This window comes from Vigna unguiculata, chromosome 10, assembly GCF_037176805.1.
Source record: "Vigna unguiculata cultivar grain cowpea cultivar isolate G323 ecotype 2 chromosome 10, ASM3717680v1, whole genome shotgun sequence".
NCBI lineage: Eukaryota > Viridiplantae > Streptophyta > Magnoliopsida > Fabales > Fabaceae > Vigna > Vigna unguiculata.
The window spans coordinates 6,119,853-6,141,035 of record NC_140801.1 but is presented as its reverse complement, the minus strand read 5'-3'; the positions used below and the strand labels follow the sequence as shown (position 1 = coordinate 6,141,035).

The 21,183-nt window shown below is 31.3% G+C and overlaps 1 protein-coding gene and 1 pseudogene across 1 annotated transcript; both read right to left on the bottom strand.

The window, feature by feature from the left end:
- Positions 1–9,710: 9,710 nt before the first annotated feature.
- On the bottom strand, positions 9,711–17,076 carry LOC146882053 (uncharacterized). Its single transcript, XM_085667253.1, has 5 exons — positions 16,912–17,076; positions 16,740–16,832; positions 16,559–16,660; positions 9,791–9,972; positions 9,711–9,714 (listed from the first exon to the last, which is right to left on the bottom strand). Exons 1-5 carry the CDS (start codon positions 17,074–17,076, stop codon positions 9,711–9,713), a joined length of 546 nt encoding a protein of 181 aa, XP_085523379.1.
- Positions 17,077–18,064: 988 nt separating this feature from the next.
- LOC146882052 (uncharacterized) lies at positions 18,065–20,458 on the bottom strand (annotated as a pseudogene).
- Between the last annotated feature and the right edge of the window lie 725 nt (positions 20,459–21,183).

Here is a 21,183-nt window from a genome sequence, read left to right as displayed (position 1 = left end):
CGAGAGATTAGCTACGGATTAGCGAGAACAAAGTTGCGAGAGATTAGCTACGAATTAGCGAGAACAAAGTTGTGAGAGATTAGCTACGGATTAGCGAGAACAAAATTGTGAGAGATTAGCTACGGATTAGCAAGAACAAAGTTGTTTCTACAGATTAGTGAGAACAAAGTTGCGAGAGATTAACTACGGATTAGCGAGAACAAAGTTGTGAGAGATTAGCTACGGATTAGCGAGAACAAAGTTGCGAGAGATTAGCTACGGATTAGTGAGAGAATTTGCTACAGAATAGCGATGAAATATATTTCTCTCTAATTAGCTACCTGGATTTAGCTACAAAATATTCTCTAGCAATTTTATAGTTAATCTGTAGCAAAACTGATTAGCGAGGGATTAGCTACGGAATAGCTACGGAATTTTCTGTAGCTAATATGTAATTTTTTTGTAGTATGATAACGTGTTATAAAATAAAGGTAAGAAGAGAGAGACAAAGGAGAGGAATAATAGAGAATGAGAGAGTATGGAGCAACTTGTTTGTATGTGTGTCTTATTACTGATAGGACAAGTCTTATTTATAAATACAACATGGTAACCCAGAAAGGATATAAAATCAAATATTAAATACAAAATATTACATAAAGAGTAATGAATAATATGATTATCAATCATATCGGTAATTATATACATCAATAGACGACCATTAATTTATAACAATATTATATTAAATGAAATATTTTAGGTTGTCTTTTGTTGGTGTTGTTTGTGAATTTATGATATAGGAATTGTTTGTTACTAATAATATTAATGTAAATGCTAATGCTAATAATAATAATAACATTACTACTAGTAATAATAACAATCCTACTATTAAGACTCATGTTACTACTAGTAATGATAATGTTAATTCAAATAACAACAATATAGTCACATAGATAAAATATGCAAATAATATGCAAATAATTGAAATATGATCGTAACAAAAATATAAGTGAAATACATGTACAAAATAAAAGTAAAGTGTAGGTATTTCATAAGATATAAATGATCCTGTGCAAAATAGAAGCATGAGGTTGATGTTAAAACTTATAAATAGAAACATATACAAATATCACATAAGATACACAAACAAGCAGACAAAACTACTGAAAGATATGTTGACAAATGATGAATCAAAGATATTACTATTTTTTTAGATGATAAATACTAAGATTAAAAAATAACATTTAGATATAAATTTATTTTTACTAAATTATAAAATTATAAAATTGACATAATAATTTATTAATGATATACGGTTATATGACTAAAATTTCTTATTAGACATTTTAGTTAAATATTATATTAAATAAAATATCTTAGTTTCTCTTATTGGTCTTGTTCATTTGTTCATAAATTTATTATATAGGAATCACCGGATAATAATAATAATAATAATAATAATAATAATAATAATAATAATAATAATAATAATAATAATAATACAATAATCAATAATAATAATAATGTTAATATTAATTTAAATAATAACAAGATTCATAGACAAAACGCAATTAATTAAAATATCATCATGTCTAACAATATATTTATTACGAAAAATGTATCCATACATGTTTTATACTAGCAAAATATTTAAAATAACTATATTTGATTTTAAGATTTTTTTTTTTAAATTTGTATAGATGTAAGACAAATAAGATTTTAATTTGTTATAATGTGTAATTGTACATATTTGATATAACATAATTAAATATTATAAATCATTTCATAATTATGTTTTTAAAACATATATAAATAGAAAACATGTTATAATACAATTGATTTAATTATTTTATATGTATTTAAGTAATTAAGATATAAATAAAAGACAAGTAATAATACAATAGATTTAATAATTATTTATACTTTTTGGTGTTTAAAATATAAGTTTTAGAATTTGATATTGTTAAAAATAAAACTATGGATTTAATAATTAATTTTTTCTAAATAATAGTATTATAGTGCTTTAGTATATACTTCTTATATATTGTGTTAAATCGAATAACAACATATGATATTTTTTAATAAATTTCCTTAAAATTGGTTATAAATAATAATGTGATTATTATTCATAGATATTGTGTCGATGGAACAAAAATATATTATATTTTTTAATGGATTACTTTAGAATTGATTACAAATAATATTAATAATATCAATTTTAATATAATAATAATAATAATAATAATAATAATATGGTTAAAATGCTCTTTTGATCCATGTTTTTGTTCAAAAATCTCAAATTGGTCATAAGATTTTTTTTTAGTCTCAATTAGGTCCATATTTTTGAAAATGTGTAACAATTAGGTCCATTCGGTTAAATATGGTATTAACGGTGTTAAAAATGTGCCACGTGTCAGCTCCTCAATTTTTTGAATTTTTTTATTTTTTTTTAAATTATTCATGCCACGTGTCACATAATATTGTGCCACGTGTCAAGTCAGTAAGGTGACACATGTCAAGTCATTGTTTGAATCTCAATTTGGTCAATATATTTGTTATTTTGATTATATTTCAGTCCATTTTTTTTAATTTTCAATTTTCCAAATTGAGACCAAATTTAACTTTTATATAAATTTTATAATGATATTTTTATTAAACATTTTAATAATATTAAGTTTATTTAAATTTATATTTTACATTAAACTTTACTTATATTTTGTTTTAAAATTTTAAAATATTTATTTTAACTTGTTACAAATTTTTTTTAAATAATTTATATACAAATGTTAGAGTTGGTTTAAAAAAAATTATAAATTTAAATATAAAATTTTAAAACAATTTTGTAAAAAAGTTAAAATAGATATATTTATTTATTTTAAAAAAATGGACTGAAATGTAATAAAAATAACAAATATATGGACCAAATTGAGATTCAGACAATAACTTGACACGTGTCACCTTACTGACTTGACACGTGGCACAATATTGACGTGACACGTGGCATGAATAATTTTCAAAAAAAAATTTAAAAAAATTCAAAAAAATTCAAAAAATTAAAAAAAAATGAGAAGTTGACATGTGACACATCTTTAAGACCATTAACACCATACTAATTAAATGGACCTAATTGTTACACATTTTAAAAAATATGGATCTAATTGAGAATAAAAAATATCCTAGGACCTATTTGAAATTTTTGAACAAAACCATAGACCAAGGAAGTATTTTAGCAGTAATAATAATAATAATAATAATAATAATATAACTAATAATAATAATAATCCACAATAATAATAACAATAATAATAAAAGTAGTACGAAGAGTGTAAACGTATTAATAATAATAATAATAATAATGTAAAATAATATTAATGATAATAGTAGTAGAATAATATTAATACCAATAATAATATATATTCATTAATATTGATCATATTAATACTAATAATAGTAATGTACTATTTGTTATGTGTGATAAAATAATATTATTGTATGATTAAAATTTATAGTTAAACTTTTGAGTTGTATATTATATTAAAATGAAATGAGTATACACCATTGTTTTAAAATAAGACGTAGGTATATTGTATATTATGGATCCCGTACAAAATAAATATAAAACAAAGTTGATGTTAAAATTTATTAACTGAAGTATAAATTTAAAAACTTAAACAAATATTTAGAATGAATTCGCGATATAGCGTTATTATTGATTATTGGTTAATTGAATAATAGTAATATTATTATATTTAAATAAATAATTTATATATATAATCAAATTTAAGTGTTATAATTATGGGTTAAATATATTTTTGTTTCCTTAACCTTCAATAAAAATTGAAATTAGTCTCTATGAAACTTTTGCCTAATTTAGTCCTTCATGGATATAATCATTCCAACCGAATTTCGTTAAGTTTATTTGACGTTTCAAACGCGTTTGATGATAGTATTTGAATTGGTTATACTATTTACACTATTTGACACATCTTCGATTCAATGTTAGCTGAAATGTTATCATGAAATACATTTAAAACGTTAACTACACAATGAAGTTAACAACATGTAATTAAAATGACTAAATTCACACATTTCTAAATTTATAAAGTTAGAGGACTAAATTGGTCCAAAGCTTCCAGATCCAATAGTAATAAATATTCATTATACTAATATTAATACTAATAATTGTAATATATTATTAGTTACATGTAATAAAATAATATTTTTTATTATTAAAATTTATAATTAAACTTTTGAGTTTTATATTATATTAAAATGAAATAAACATTAATTGACCGTTTGTTAAAATAAAATAAAAGGTAAGTATATTGTGCATTATATCCCGTACAAAATAAATGCAAAACAAAATTGATGTTAAAATTTGTTAACTGAAGCATAAATATAAAAACACAAAACCAATATTTGTTCAAAATTAAATACAATTATTATGATAAAAACAATTTGTCTCCCGATAATTATAAAAAAAATTAATATTGAAGCTAACACGGTAGATAAAAGTAATAAAATAAAATAATTATTTTTAATAAATTTTAATTCAATATTTGTTGACTAAAAAGTAAAAGAATAATTTAAAATAAAAAAATTTATTGATTCAGCATAATCAATTATCAATAGAAAACATTATTTATAATTAAAAAAATTTAAAATAATTAATGAAATCAACATTGATACAACATTTTTAGAAATTAATCATATAATTATTAATCATTGCAACGGTATAAAAGTAGAAGATTTCAAAATGTACGGAATAAAAAACAACTTATTCGTAGTTAGAAAGTTAAAAATAATTAATGAAATTAATTGGCTAATTAATAAAAAAATGAGAAATAAATAATATAATTATTGATTGTAAAAATAAATGTTTTAATCATTCAAATATATTCAAAAATAATCATAAACTTAATACAAAATAAATACAAATCGAAATAGATGCTAAAATTTGTTAACAAAACTATAAATATAAAAACTTAAAATAATATTTAAAGTATTACTATTTGTCATCACTATTATTTTTTTTTAGAATGATAAATATTAAGAGTAAAAAATAATATTTTGATATGAATTTATTTGTACTAATTATGAAATTTACAATAATTGATTAATGATGTGCAGTTATACTTCTTAAAATTTCAAATAATAATTTGTTAATCATAGTAATAATAATACAAATGTTGCTATAACATTAAATTTATAATAAGTAAATATTCATGCATAACAAATAATTGTAATGATAATTCTAATGCTTATTATAATAATAATAATAATAATAATAATAAATAAATAATGTAAAATTTAGATTTAGTAGTTACACAAATGGTGATTATAACATGCGTATACATAGGTGATTTGTTTTTTTAGTAAAACTTATAATTTTAGATATTTTTCTTCAATAATTTAATGAAATAAATAGTATAGTAATTGTTCATTATATATTGTATATATATTATGAATATTAAATATTGATTATAATATTACGTATAATAATGTAATGAAAGATTTGAATGTTATGGTTATAGTTTTGGAGATTAATTAAAAACATTAATTAAATAAAATTTAATAGAAAAATAAAGTTTATGTTAAAACTTAGTGATACAGAAATTTGAGGACTAAAGTTATAAAAACTGTTAGGAGGGTGTGGATTAATGTGTTAATATATATGCTTCTTAGTTAGTATGTATTCTTAAGGCATGTTTTTTTTTTTGGAAAAATATGTTTCAAAATGAGTGTTATTGATCCTTCTGTTAGGACGACGTTACAAAAAATGGTGAGTGGCAAACTGCGTTCCACCTCAGCATGTGAGATGTTGACACGTCTTCATAGAGATCTTTGACACGTGTTATTATTATTTTATTTATTTTTTACCGAAGTTGAGAGAGAAGTGTTTCTTACCTAAGTAAATCGCGAGCACCATTTTACCTAAGTAAAAATCGCGAGCACCACCATTGTTACCTACGTCAGTTGTGACCACCACCGTGAGGGAGAAAATCTTCAGCGCGCGAGAGAGAAATTGGTTCTAGGTTGCAGAGAAAGGTGGTTTCGTCTAGTTCTTGAATCGAAGTGGGAAAGCTTGTTGTCGAAGGGCATTTCGTCTCGTATCCCGTGGTGAAGACGAAGTCGAGGGTGTGGATTTATTCATTTGAGCGAGGCGTTTTCTTTGATTTTCTTTGATTCATCTAGGTTGTTGTATTTTGATTTAGCTATGGTTTGTGTTGGTTCCCATTTTTGTTTAATTTCGTGCATTTAGGGTTTCTATTTCTTCCATTTTTCAGAGATGGGTTTTTCGATTGTGTTTTACCACATGGGGAAATTCGAATCCTTTAAAGGAAGGTTTCTGAGATACCAGAGAGGGGAAGAACATGTAGTCCATGGCCTGGATGTTGATAGATGGCCATATTTCGAGGCACCTTCCATCTTAAAGGATGAATTTAAATATGACAGAATGGTGAAATTGTGGTGGAAGCCTAAAAGAGGTAGGATGGACAAAGATTTGAGGCCTCTAGTAACAGATAAAGATGCACTGGAATTGTCTGACTATGTAGAACATGTTGTTAGTACCGCTGAGCCAATTGAGTTTATTGAATGGACATATAGTGGTACTGAGGGTGGTGGTGATGAAGAGGGATATGCTGCTCTTAATGATAATGGTGGTCAGGATGAAGTTGCTGCTCTTAATGATAATGGTGGTCAGGGTGGAGCTGGTGATCTTAATGAGAAGGTTGGTGAGGAGGATGTTGATGTTCAAGCTCGGGATCATGATGAAGTTGTTAATGCTTCTACTGTGGAAGATGTAAATATAGTTGTTGCTGTGGATGATGCAAATGTGGTTGCTACTGTCCATGATGCAAATGTGGCTGCAGATGTGGATGTGCAAAGTGGTGATGATAGTGCAGTTGAAAATGGATGCAGGGATGATGGTTTTGGATGCAGGGATACACCACACAGGAACATAACAAATGTTCTTCAAAGGTGGTCTAATATGAGAAAGAATAGGAGAAAAAGGAAGCCTTCAGCTAGTGCAAGTGTTGGTGGTTTTGAAACACCCCAATTTGGTGGAAATCATAACATGGATGCAACATATAGCACATATGAATTACAAAGCGATGTGGAGTGTGAAGGGGAGGAAGTGCAAAAGTACCCAATGTTTAAAGCTGATGACATGGGAAGAGATTTCAAATTCTACTTGGGAATGGAGTTTTGTTCCCTTAAATAGTTTAAACAAGCTTTAAAGGAGTACTCTGTATTGAATGGGAGAGAGGTAATTTTTCTTAAAAATGATGATGTTAGAGTTAGGGCTATTTGTAAGAAGAAATGCGGTTTTCTGATTCTATGTAGTAAAGTTGGAGGCAGCCACACATTTCGGGTTAAAACATTGGTTGATTCACATAGTTGTGGGAGGGTATTTGCGAATAGGAATGCAAACAAGGATTGGTTTCGAAAATTGTTGCTGACAAGTACAGAAACATGGGCAAGATGACTGCAAATGAAATTATAGATGACATAAAGAAGACTTACAGTGTTGGGATTAGTAGGTGGAGGGTGGTGAAATGAAAACAAATTGCCATGGACATTGTAGAAGGGGATGGGGATAAGAAATATAGCTTGCTGTATGACTATGTTGCAGAGTTGAAAAGAGTGTCTGCTGGTACAACATGCAAGATTAAAATTAATCGTCCCTTACCCACCCTGCAGCCACGTTTTGGGTCTTTTTATATGTGTTTAGAAGGGTGCCAGGAAGCTTTCATTAATTGTTGTAGACCATTTATAGGTGTTGATGGTTGTCACCTGAAAAATAGTTATGGAGGGTAGTTGTTAGTAGCTGTAGGGAGGGACCCAAATGACCAGTATTTCCCACTTGCCTTTGTAGTGGTGGAAAATGAGTCTAAGGAGACCTAAAGATGGTTTCTTAGTCTCTTGTAGGATGACATTGGGGATGTACAATCTAATCGCTAGGTGTTTATTTATGATCAATAGAAGGTAAATTCTGAATTTGTATCTTTTCATTTATGTTTTGCTGTTGTGTATCTAAATTTATGTTCTGCTGTTTTTTTGCAGGGGCTAATGCAAGTGTTTGACGAAATCCTACATGGGGTGAAACATAGATTTTGTCTAAGACACTTGTACAACAACTACAAGAAGTTTGGAGGAGGGATCCTGATTAGAAACCTCATGATGGGGGCAGCCAAAGTGACGTGCTTATGAACATGCATTTAGTGTATACCCTAGGTGTGATGTGCTTATGAACAACTTATCAGAATCTTTTAACAACACAATACTTTTAGCTAGGGATAAACCTATTATTACCATGATGGAGTGGATTAGATCATACTTGATGACTAGATTTGCTACTTTAAGAGAAAAGTTTGCTGCATATCCTGGAGCTATTATGCCTAAACCAAGTAAAAGGCTGGATAGGGAAGTTGAGAACAGTGGCAATTGGATTGCTGTTTGGAGTGGTGATGGAATTTTTGAAGTCACTCAAGGATTTACTATGGAGAAGTTTGTCGTTGATCTTACAAATCATATGTGTTCTTGCTATTTTTGGGACTTAGTGGCATTCCATGTAGAAATGCCATTGCCGTTATTAACTACAAGTTAGAACAGCCTGAAGATTATGTCCATCGATTTTATAAAAGAGAGGCATATGAAGCTTGTTATTTGCCTCATATTTCACCTATTAATGGACAACAATTATGGCCAAAGACAAATGCAACTCCACTACTTCTTCCTACATACAAGGCTCCTCTAGGGAGGCCCAAGAAACTAAGAAGAAGAGAGGCTGATGAAAATGTTAGTCACTCTAAAGCAGGGAAAAAACCAGTGAAGATGAAGTGCAATAAGTGTAACCAATACAGACACAATATCAAAGGTTGTAGAACTACAAAAAACCAAAAGGTAATCTTTGTACCATAAATTACAAACATTTAGAGTTAAATTACAAACATTTAACTTCATTCATGCATCTTAATTACAGGGGAAAGGACATCAAAAGAAGAGCAATGTTGGAAGTGAATGTACCACCAGTGCATCTAGAGCGAGGCGAAGCAACAGGTTGAGATCTACCATAGGGAGAACATCACAACCACCAACTACAAGGGGAGGGCGAAGGTCTAATAAAGGAGTGGCAGCCACTGTGGTTTTAGGCTCCCAAGAAAGTTCTAGCAACCCAAGTTGACAACTTATGTGACCTACATTGAGAAGTGTGTGCTTTTGTTGTTTCAATGACAGTGGAAGTTTAATTTTAATTGTAATTTTTGGAAGTTGTGTTTTGGGGCAAGTATTATTAAGTTATAGCCAGCTATGAATCAGCTTTTGTGTGAACTTTATCAGACAAATATGGTCAAGTTGTTTGGACCACTTGTTATCTTTATGACTTAATGACAGGTTATGTACTATCTTTATCTTTATGACTTGTGATGTTGTTTGGAATTGCAAAAAAAATCAAGTTAGTTAATTCTGTAAGCATTTTTGATGTATTAATCTCTATACATGAGATTTATCCCACAGGTACTAATAATACAGAGGGCAAATTTCAAATAACATACGTTATACATTCTTCATAAAAGAAGGACTAATTACATTTTAAAATAACAGCGTAGGGACTGAAAAGAACTAAATTTTACTCATAAAGGGCTAATAACAATTTCAAGTTACATCACAAGGCTTGCAGACATATTAATTTAACAAATGATCAGTATTTCATAACATCTTTCTACACACTACCTGTTACAGTTGATTTTTGTCACAAAAAAAAACACAAAACATAACAGTGAATGCCCATGATACAAGGAATGCACACATCTTAAGTTGACCCATTTTTCTCTCTTCCATCAACTTCTTCAACTTAGCATTCTTCTGTAGCACATCTACAAGCATTCTTTCATTAACACAAACACTATCCTCCTCGTTTTTCTCTAGTGTTACTTCCTTTTCAGGTTCAACTTCATCAGCCCATTCAAAGAACCTACAATTTCTGTCATTCTGCAGTGAAAAAAAAAAATCAATTCAAGAAAAATATTTATCCCAAATCAAAATCCTAAACACTCAAAATGACTTTGTTACTTACAACCTAGTTTTTACATCTCCAAAAAAATCTCCCATTGTTCTTCTGGGTAGTGGCTTTGAAAAGCAACAAAGTTTCCCCACATCTGCAAATTCTTGGCACAAATCCAGAACTTCGAATTTGAGAAGATGAAGATGAAGTCGTCGAACACTTGGATCCATAACTCCTCCTCATATTGGGAAAGCTTAAACAACAAATATACAAACCCTAATCTCACCTTTCACTTCCACTACAACTTCGAATCTCTATTCCCCATAACGATTTTCATGACCGATCTTCATCAATTACGACTTGGGTCTCTGTCGCACGCTGGTGGTCGTGATTCTCTCTTCCAGTGCTGGTCTTCGAATTCAACCAGGGAGGTAAAACAAAGGGAAACAAACGTAGGTTAAAAATTAAGTTAAATGCGCGTTTTGATATATTACTTAGGTAAAAAGAATAATAATAACACGTGTCAAAGATCTCTATGAAGACGTGTCATCTCACATGCTGAGGTGGAACGCCGTTTGCCACTCACCATTTTTTGTAACGCCGTCCTAACAGAAGGACCAATAACACTCATTTTGAAACTATGAGGACCAAACGGTGACAAAGTTTCGGTGAGGGACCATTAGCAATTTTTTGTGAAACTTCAAGGACCAAAAACGTATTTTTCCTCTTTTTTTTTATAAAGATAAATATTAAGATAAAAAACTTTTATTTTGATGCATATTAGATAATACTAAATAAAGGATAAATAAAGGATAGCCAGATAATAATTATTGGTGATGTATATTTATAACAACATTTTAATTGATTAAAGTTGTAAAGGTTGAATCATTATTTTTTATAACGTAAATGTGCAAGAAAATAAAGTTATTATTTTGTTATGTAAAATAAATCTATTCGGTTTGTTAATTATTATAGTTAAAGAAGATTTAAAGATTTGTTTGGAAATGGTTACAGATTTTAATTATGAAATTAGTCTTAATAATGACTAATAGAAAGTACAATTATATCTAAGGTGAATTTCCCTTAAATATATTAAGTTTTTTTTTTAATTGTAAACTTTAAAATAGATGATAGAAAAATCTAAATCAGTTAATGTTTGGGATTACATTATTGAAAAATAATAAGGAGATGAGATGTTGAAACTGCAATACTCAATCAATTAAATTAACTTTTTTTTTTTTTTTTGGTTCACACATATAAGTAGTTAACAACTTGCAAGATTCAACCAAAGTAATTTTAACATATTTAATATTACAAAAGCATCCACACAAAAAAAGTCTTACTAACCAAAATAGGATGATGGACAAAATATGAAGTAAAACTAAAACTAAGTCATCCAACCTCTTCTTGAAACTCTACTGGACTCAACATTTCTATAGCCACCTTAGTGTACTGTAAGATATCTTTAAATATACTTTCATATCCACCTTGTCCAATCTTGAGGGATGGATTGAAGTTTTTTTGTTGCTTCTTTAATCCCTAAAAAGGAGAATTCTGAGAAGGGTTGAAGGAATTGTGACACTTCTTATTATCATAGTAGTGCTTCATACTTGAACTCTCACCTTTCATTATTCCTCGTTTGCAAATCATGTAGTTCACCCTTGTACTTCTCACATAACTCATCAGCAGATATATCTCTAAGCAATGAAAGTGAAGGATTAGTTTGACCAAAAATAGGATTGAAAAGGCGTTAAAATTAGAACTAATAGTTTCCTACACAAATAGCGTACCTTTACTTATATAGTTGAATATGAATCTTCTGGAGCACTTGAATAAAAAACAAATCAGTAACAAAAGGAGATAAAAATGTCCTTCAGTTTGGCTCTAGCTTTTTTTCAATAACATAGTACATTCTAATCAAACTTTGTAGCACAAAAGAAATATAGAATTTACAAAAATTAGTAAAGACAAAAAATAAAAACAGATAAATTATGGTTTTCAATACACCATAACTTTGATCCTGTATCAATTTTTGTTTTGAGGAAAAGTGAGTACTTGAGACTTCCCCTCCTTTTCTCCTTAACTCCTTAAATAAAAAGTACAACTTCATCAATGATACAATAATAATTGTAAAAATAGAAACATGTTACTTGTCCTACATACAATCTATGCAATCTATTAAGTTTGCCAATGTTCACACTTCACTTGAGCAAAGACAAAATAACAAAAAATTGACCCAAAAAAGCATACTAACCCAGAAAGAAAAACAAAAAAACCAACATACAATACACAACAAAAAATTAAAACTTGACTACAATTGAGAGGAAACAAAACCAAAAGTAACAAAAAAAAACACGATTATTAAATAAAGAAAAACAACATAGCACACAATACACAATCAACAATACACAATACACAATACACAAAAAACCACATCAGCCTTGACGACAATAGATGATAATAATACAAATCACTTAACCTATAAACATTTATGCAATTATTTTGAAAAAAAAAAGAAAAAAAAAAGATAAGAAGTATACCTGAGACGTACCACAACAAACTCCAAAGATGTAGAGAAGAGAATCCGAAGAAACCAAAAATGAAAAATGAAATGAAATAGAAAGAAGATTTACACATTTATTTTGAAACCAAAACTGAAAAAGAAGAAGAAGAAGATAAAAAGTATACTTGAAGAAGAAGACATACGAAAGTCTAAATATGGAGAGAAAATCAAATGAAAACCCAAATTTGAAACCCTAAATGAAACAGAGAAGAAGCCATAAATGTATGACATGTAGGATTTAATTAATTAAATAATTAATTAATTAATAAATGCGGGTGGAAAAATAATTATGACATTAAATTATGAAGAGTATGATGTGGAAAAGTACTAGCTCAGATGGTTGAGAGGACTTGGGTTCAAGTTCTATGTATGTTAACTTTGAGTTATTTTTGTTGTATTTTAATATAACTTAATCATGCTGCGAAATAATATGATAATTGAATTATGATTGTTAGCATGAAATATGAATTGGTTAAATGGTTTGATATTGATTTGGCAATTGCATGGTTATGGGTTTAAGCCTTGGAGAACTTACATTAAACTTTAATTTTTTGTATTTTTGGCTTTGGCTTGAATATGGAAAGGTTGAAAGAAAACCCTAGTAGGGGGTGGCTGGAAAATAGCCATAATGAGTTGGTAAATGACATTAAACATCACTTAATAACAAATTTTCGTCCTAAGGTATTCACCTAGTTTTTAGGCACACTTTAAAAGGTAAAAGGGGGTTAATAGTGAAGGTTTGGCAAGCTGGAAAATATACCCAGAGAGAAAGCACGAGAATTTGGAGTTTTGTGAGGTTTGAGTGAGAGTTGAGGGGCTGAATAGAGAGGAACCAATAAGGGTTTGGTGATCAAAGGAGAACTTCCCAAATTGTCAAAGTTTAAGCTAAAGGATCCAGGTTAGGGGAGCTGGACTCCATTTACTTTGTTGTTTTATCAAATTACATGAATGATATGATGATGTGAATGCATGATTCTCGTTTTGATTGTGAAATTCTGATTTCTGGAAATTTTTCAGAAACCGCCTGGCGGGCTATACATAGCCGCCAGGCGGCTCATGCCAAACGTATGTGTTTGGGGTGTTTGTAGGGGCAGCGCCTGACGGTGAAACCCTGTACCGCCAGGCGACGCAAGTGGATGGCTAAATTCTGGGTTTATTTAATGATCTGCCTGGCGGTGATGAATTTCTGCTAGGCGACGCGAATCTGTTGACTCGATTTCCTGATTCTGTGCTTCCTAGGAGAATTCTAATCGGGGGGAAATTTGGAGATTTGTGGTTATAAGATAATTGAGGTGGTATTTTGTTGATTTCCAGCATGAATGATCAGTATAAGTGATGGAACAATGTTAGGGTTGGAAGGAAAAGAGATCTTGCTATTAGACTAATTGATGTTGAAATTTTAAGGGAGAAAGCGATAAAGATTGAGTGGAGAATTACACATGGGACTATATGTGAGTGAGTGAGAGTGTGAACTAAGAGAATATTTGACAGGAAACACAACAAGAGAATGGGGGAAGATGTTATAGGCCGTGACAGAACCTGGAACTTCCCAGGTCTGATGTACCGCCTGGCGGGCTAGAGGATACCGCCAGGCGACAACGAGGAAATCAGAGGCATGTGGGAAAGTTTGGAGTACGTTAGGTTCGGGTTAGATGCGATGATAATCTGGTCATGAAATGATATAGGGTAATTCAATGAAGATGTTTTCTCTTGGATATATTTTTGAGTTGGATAACAAGTTATGAAGGATAAAGAATGGAAAATCCTGAGTGGGTCGTGAGGTTGGAAAATAGGCTTTGATTAGGAATGAAGTATAAAGCACAACTAAGGTTGGATGGGTATTGAACATAAGCCAGTCAGAGTCTAAGATAATTGACTGAGATGATTAATCACATGCACAACAGGACCAATAGTATATTACAAGGTACAATTTCTGTTTTGTGTGGGTAGGAGTGGATTAAATATGATGTTAACAGGTAATATTGACCTTAATCATAAGCTTGGGTGTGGCGTAAGGGATGGAGAGGTCAGTGAAAGGGAATTAAGGATCATTAGAGGTACTAAGACATGTTAAACCAGAAACAAGTTGTTCTGGAATAGCGCCTGTCGGGAGGGAACGGCTCTGCCAGGCGATAGAGAGGGAATCAGAGAGTACCTGATAGCGCGACGCCTGACGGTCGGGTCTGTGGCGCCAGGCGATATCTATCCAACAGTGAGCCACTGTTATGTAGGCGCCTGGCGGTGAGGGTAATACCACCAGGCGGTACCTACAGCGAGATGAATTTTTGAGGCGCTGTGCGCTTGGCGGTACGCGACACCCGCCAGGCGGTCTGGGAGCTGGCAGCGCCTGGCGGCACGTGTCCCCTGCCAAGCGATTTGTTCTACTGCAGCTTGGAATTTTGGTTTCGTATTTGTGATCTACAAGGCGTCTAATGGTGCTTTAAAGGTGGGGTTGTTGGTGTTCCTTGAGTTGTGGCTCAGAACGTATCCCTTGAGTTGTGGCTCAGGATAAGGGTTAAGCACGTGGTATTCCTTGAGTTGTGGCTCGGAATAGCATCCCTTGAGTTGTGGCTCGGGATGGCAGATGAACACGAGGAACCCTTGAGTTGTGGCTTGGGTTGGCGATGTTGTCGGTGTGAGTGTGCTGGTTGTGGCCATTACGGATGTGTCCAGATAGATTGCCCTCCTCAGTTGTTGGCTGACAAGTTTGGTAGTCTTGGGACGATACGAACTATGTTCGTATATGGGAACTCTACCTGGCGTTACGGTGTATGATCCGTAGCATTGTTTCCCGCATGTGCTCTATCGGTTGTGGCCGATAGGTATGACAGCAAGTCACCTTGAAGAAATCATTAGACGATGTAGAACACGAATAATCTGATTGAGGGTCAGATAGTAGGAATTAAAGTATAGAACAAATGTGGAATGTTAAGTTATGTATAGTGATATGTGTGTATGTAATATATATCTGTAACATTATATATGTTTTATCTGTTAAGCTCACCCTATCTGCGTGTGTTTGGCGATGATCGTGTACGCGCTACACGGGAGCAGATGTTGTTGATGTAGGTGGCTTAGGTGAAGCTTAGTCGCGGAGAGGGGATAGACTCGGGGAAATCTTATGTTTTCTTTTATTTGGTTTTGGAATCAATTATAAACTCTGATGGGTGATATTATAACATTTGGTTTTCAGTTTTTATGACTGATGATTATGAACATTATCTACTCATTTAATAAATTTTAAATTTTCTCGCGTTTTGGGAAAATGGGGTATTATAAAATACTCTGTTATTCATTTACTTCGTTTATTTTATTTTTAAATTCGTAATATCCTGACGGGATGTTACAATAAACCCATAAAAATTTACACAATTATTTCGAAACCAAAAGAAAAAAAAAGTATACTTGAGACGTACCACAACAAACTCCAAACACTAACACAAAAAAGACTTTTAACGTCCGATATTTTTGACCTTTGACGTTTGTCCAAACACTAACGTCGTACTGGGTGACGTCAAAATAACATCAGAAACTAGAGTTGACGTCAATTAACATCGGGGACAGAAGGGTTCGACGTTATCAATTGTTGGGTCAAAAGGGAGCAGACGTCAAGTTTCGCGCTGAATGGTGCTAACAAACTGCATTGTTTGACGTCTGGTGATGCTCTGACAGACATCAAATAACGTCGGGGCTTACCTTGGCCGACGTTATTTGATGTCTGTCAGAGTACCAAAATCAAATCTTGAACATATTTGGTTAATTGAGTTAAGACCTATCTCAAGAAAACCTCTAGGCATTATTAGGCCCACTTGGGGTCCTAATGGCTTCCACTTAGAAACCAACAGAAAAGCATGCTGTCATAACTCAATTCTCACGTCAATACCACTTAGTACTACTCTACAATATAAGAAAGCCTTATAAGAGTATACATCTAGTACCATGCAAAGTCATCCAAATTCAATAATCTAACAATCCATATTTTAACAACTTAATGATATGAGTAAAGTTACCCCAATCTCCATAGCCTTGTCAGTCACATAGGTGCCATTTTTTCTCATATGAGTCACCTTCCACATTTTAGCTCTCGCAATATTCTTACCAAGCTCCAATTTCTAATATTCAAAGAAAATAATTTAAGTCAAACATTAGAATATTACTAAATTGAGAACAAAATATCAAAAGAAAAAATACCAAATTTTCCCTTCTTCCTGACAAAGACATAGCACCACCCGTGTGAGGAATAGTTTGCCTTTTCCTGATATCTCTATTTCTATTACCCATTTCCTACCAATGTAAAGGAAATCAATTTTGTGGAAATTTAAATTGAGAATGTATGTAAATATACTAATTACAATTTGTTTACCATTGTTGAAGGCTTTAGACGATAATCAACAAAAAGAGCCCATTGATCCATGGTAATCTCATCGGGAACATTCTTGATGAGTTCATTTCTATTGAGAAGGGGGTCATAAAACTCATTCCATAACTTCCATCTGTACTCCCTCCATAGTTTTCCAATTCTAGACATAACATCTCTTTTTGCCAAGTCCTCATTTATCTTGAAACAAAATCGAGGTTTCAAAGAATTCAAATGTTAGTCAATATTTATAATTTATATTTAATAAAAGAAATAAAAATAGAGAGTTTAATTACCTTTAGACTTTCCCACACTTTGTCCTTGTAAGTATCTGGCACAGATGACCACCTTTCAAAACTTATAGGGAACAATATACAATGTGTTGCTAGCTGCCCATACACTCCAACAAGAAGGCCAAATGCTTCTCCAATTGGATGATATTTATCATCATAATACACGACCACATGTAATCCATTTGGCAAGTTATGAACATCCTTAACCTTGACCTTAAGATTTTTACTAACTCCATCTTCATCTATAAAAATCAAATACATTAATTAGAACTTATTAATTGAAAACATTAACACAATATTAAATTTACCTATAGCATCCACAAACCAATAGTGGTTTGATTGTCTTCCTTTTTTGGGGATCATTACTACAGGTTCAGCTTCATAATTGAGTTGAGTATATTGAGATATTGGCTGTGAAAATTCTGAAGATGGCTGTGAAGATTCAGAAGCTGGTTGTGAAGGTTCAAGTGGTTGTGCAAGTTTAGAAGTTGCATCTGCAGATTCAATTCCTCGCTCTCCAGGTTGAGTTGTTGGTTGTCCTAGTTGAATTCTTGCTTGTCCTTGTTGAGTAGATGGTTGTCTAAACGTATCTTGCACATAATTTCCCACATAATGTTCTGAACTAGACGAAATGTTCATTTTCAGGGGTACCTGGAACTGACTTTAGCAATTTCCTAATCCTCTTGGGTCTAGGCATATCTGCACAAAAAACAAAAAATAAATCAGCAAAAACATAATTAATAAGGTAAACATGTATTACTAAATTTTCTACACTTTAAGTTAGAAACAAGGTAAAAGTAAATAATTTATAACCAATACATGTTTCACCAAGTTCTATGACCTAGACTCATACCCAATAATTATTATTACTCTAACATTGAATCATTTTCATCATTACAATTGTCCTCATTTAATAAGTCATCATCTTCATCATCCCTAAAAAGTGCTAGTTGTTCAGAGTCACTAAAAAATTGATTTAAGTCTTGTTGTGGACATGTTTCAACTTCACAAACATCAATATCACCTTCTCCCATATCATAAAAGTCTCTTGGTTTGACATGGAGAGAAATGGCCCAATCATTATTGACCTCATCGTTGACATAATAGACCATTTTAGCTTGTGAAGCTTCGATGTATGGGTCATGATCCTCACGATCTCCAATGTGAATTAATCGTGAAAAAATTATACAAGTGAACCCCATGCATCCTTTTTAAACCCCCTTTCTTGTGTGGTTTCAGCCCATTTACATTTGAACAATATAACTTTAAATTTCCCATAGTAATTGAGCTAAATTATGTCTTCTAATTTTCCATAATATGCCAAATCTGCTTCTCTAATGTTATTGTCTGCACTACTTGCAACACATGATGTTGAAGAAGTTAAGAACACTCCACTATTTTGGGTTTTCATCCCATGTTCTCGACTTTGAGTTCTAAATTTGAATCCATTTACATTAAAGGTAGTAAATCTTCTAGCATGTGGTGTTGGACGTTGAGCTAAATACTTCAGATCATCTGGCACGAAACTCGAAATGTATGGGTTATCAATCTAAAAAAATAATGAATTTAGACGTCAATTTAAAGTGAAACTTTAATTTAAGATCTAATAACACATATTGTACATACCCTACGAGGAAACCAATTCATGAAATCCTTATTAACAATCTTTTTTATCTTTGTATTGGAAATTCTTCACCTTCTAGACTGCCTTCGCAAATGATCTTTAAATTCTCTAATATAATATCTCAACATATTACTAATAATACCATAAAAAACACATTTTAAATATAACTACATTATTGTTTATGGTAATACTCACTCAATATAAGGTTTAACAAGAGGGCAATTAAATAACACATATCGATGTGCTTGGGTTTTCTCCATGGTTGACATTTGAAAAGTTGAAGAGGCACTTATTACTCTACCAATTAGTGGAAATACGGTACTCAATTCAGATAATTTTGTATCACCACAATCATCCACACGTGAAGGTCTATTAATTCTTGTCTCCATCCCTTCCATATACTAAGAGCAAAAGGTTAGAACCTCTTCAACTATGTATCCTTAAGCAATAGAACCTTAGGGTTGTGATTTGTTTCAAACATAGGACTTTAAGTGTCCCAAATACCTATAAAATTTTAAAACAATTAGGCAAAACAAATGTTACACTTAAACAAAAATAGAAAGGTGTGTTGTAGACAAACCTTTCAATGGGATACATCCAACGATAATGTACCAGACCTCCAAGTTTTGCCTCCCCAGCTAGGTGACAAGTTAAATGAACCATGATTGTAAAAAAGATTGGAGGGAATAACATTTCTAAGTGGCATAGTGTTTGAATCATGCGACACTCAAGTTTTTCAAGATCTAATTGACTTAAACTTTTGCCACATAATTGTCGAAAAAAGGAACATAATTCTACTATCACAGCAGTGACATTTTTTGGAAAAAGATTGCGTATGGAAATAGGTAGTAAGTGTTCCATAAGAATATGACAATCATGACTTTTAAGTCCAAATATATTTCCATTTTTCAAGTCGATACATCGTGAAATGTTACTTGAGTATCCATCTAGCATTTTAACATTTTTCAATGTTTGAAAAAATGTTTTCTTCTTTGCTTTTGACAATGAAAACCTTTTTTTTTGATGCATGCCATGTCATAGAATCAATTGTCTTAGAACACATAAATAATCTTTGCAATCTCGACTTTAAGGGAAAGTAACGCAATATCTTTGCATATTGTTTCTTATTTTTATCTTTCCATTTAGACATCTTACACCGTTTACATTCTTCTAAGTCTTCATTCTCTTCACCCCAATATAGCATGCAGTCTTTTGGGCAAGCTGGTATTTTGACATAGTTAAGACCAAGCTTGCTAATTGAATTCTTGGCCTCGTAGAATGAGCTAGGAAACTTAGCATGTTCAAATGCGTCCTTTAGCAACTCTAGAATCAATGTCATTGCTTTGTCACTCATTCTACACATGCACTTTATATGATATAACTTCAACATGAATGATTATTTTGAATACTTTGTACAATCATCATATAATGGTTGGTTATTTTCCTTCAACAAAGCATCAAAATCTGTATTTCCTTCACCACACATCATATTAGCTTGCACACCATCATCTTCAGTAGCCTTGTCAAAATCATTAACATCATTCCCCACAAACCTGAATGCATCATTCAACATGTCTTCCATTGGATTTTGAGATTCTAAAAAATCTTGAACCACATTTGCACTTCTACCAGCCATGGAATCACTTACACTTGGTCCTTCACCATGCATATACCATGTTTTGTAGTTTTCAGGAAAAGGTATACATGTTAAGTGTTCTAGAACCGCATCCCTAGTTTGCCATTTATTGAAACCACACTTTGAACATGGACACTTAATAACACGACCATTACCATGTTCAAAAGCAAAATCCAAAAAAAATATTCAACCCATTTGAATATTCAATGGTGTTTCGTGGTTTAGAAGTCCTCAATTTATCTATTGGCATGACTACAAAATAAATACCAAAGAAAAAAAATTCATTACTTAGGAAAGAAATCATACAAACAAGAGGAAGGTGTTCTATCCTCAAAACAACTAAATGAAAGAGTTAACTAAAATAATTAGTTAACCAACGTATTCATTCAAAGCAATTATAAAATAAAGGACAAAACATATATATTTTATCCTCAAAACAATTAAATGAAAGATTTAACTAAATGAAAGAGTTAACTAAAATAATTAGTTAACCAACGTATTCATTCAAAGCAATTATAAAATAAAGGACAAAACATATATATTTTATCCTCAAAACAATTAAATGAAAGATTTAACTAAAATAATTGAATTGCAAAGAACATGACTTAAGCTCAAACCTTGATATTATATGAAATAAGCTGGACAAAGTTTGCACCAGCTTTAACTTGCAAGTTGTCCAAGTTTTATCCTATACAAATAGAGAAGGTAAAAATCATTGTAAAAAT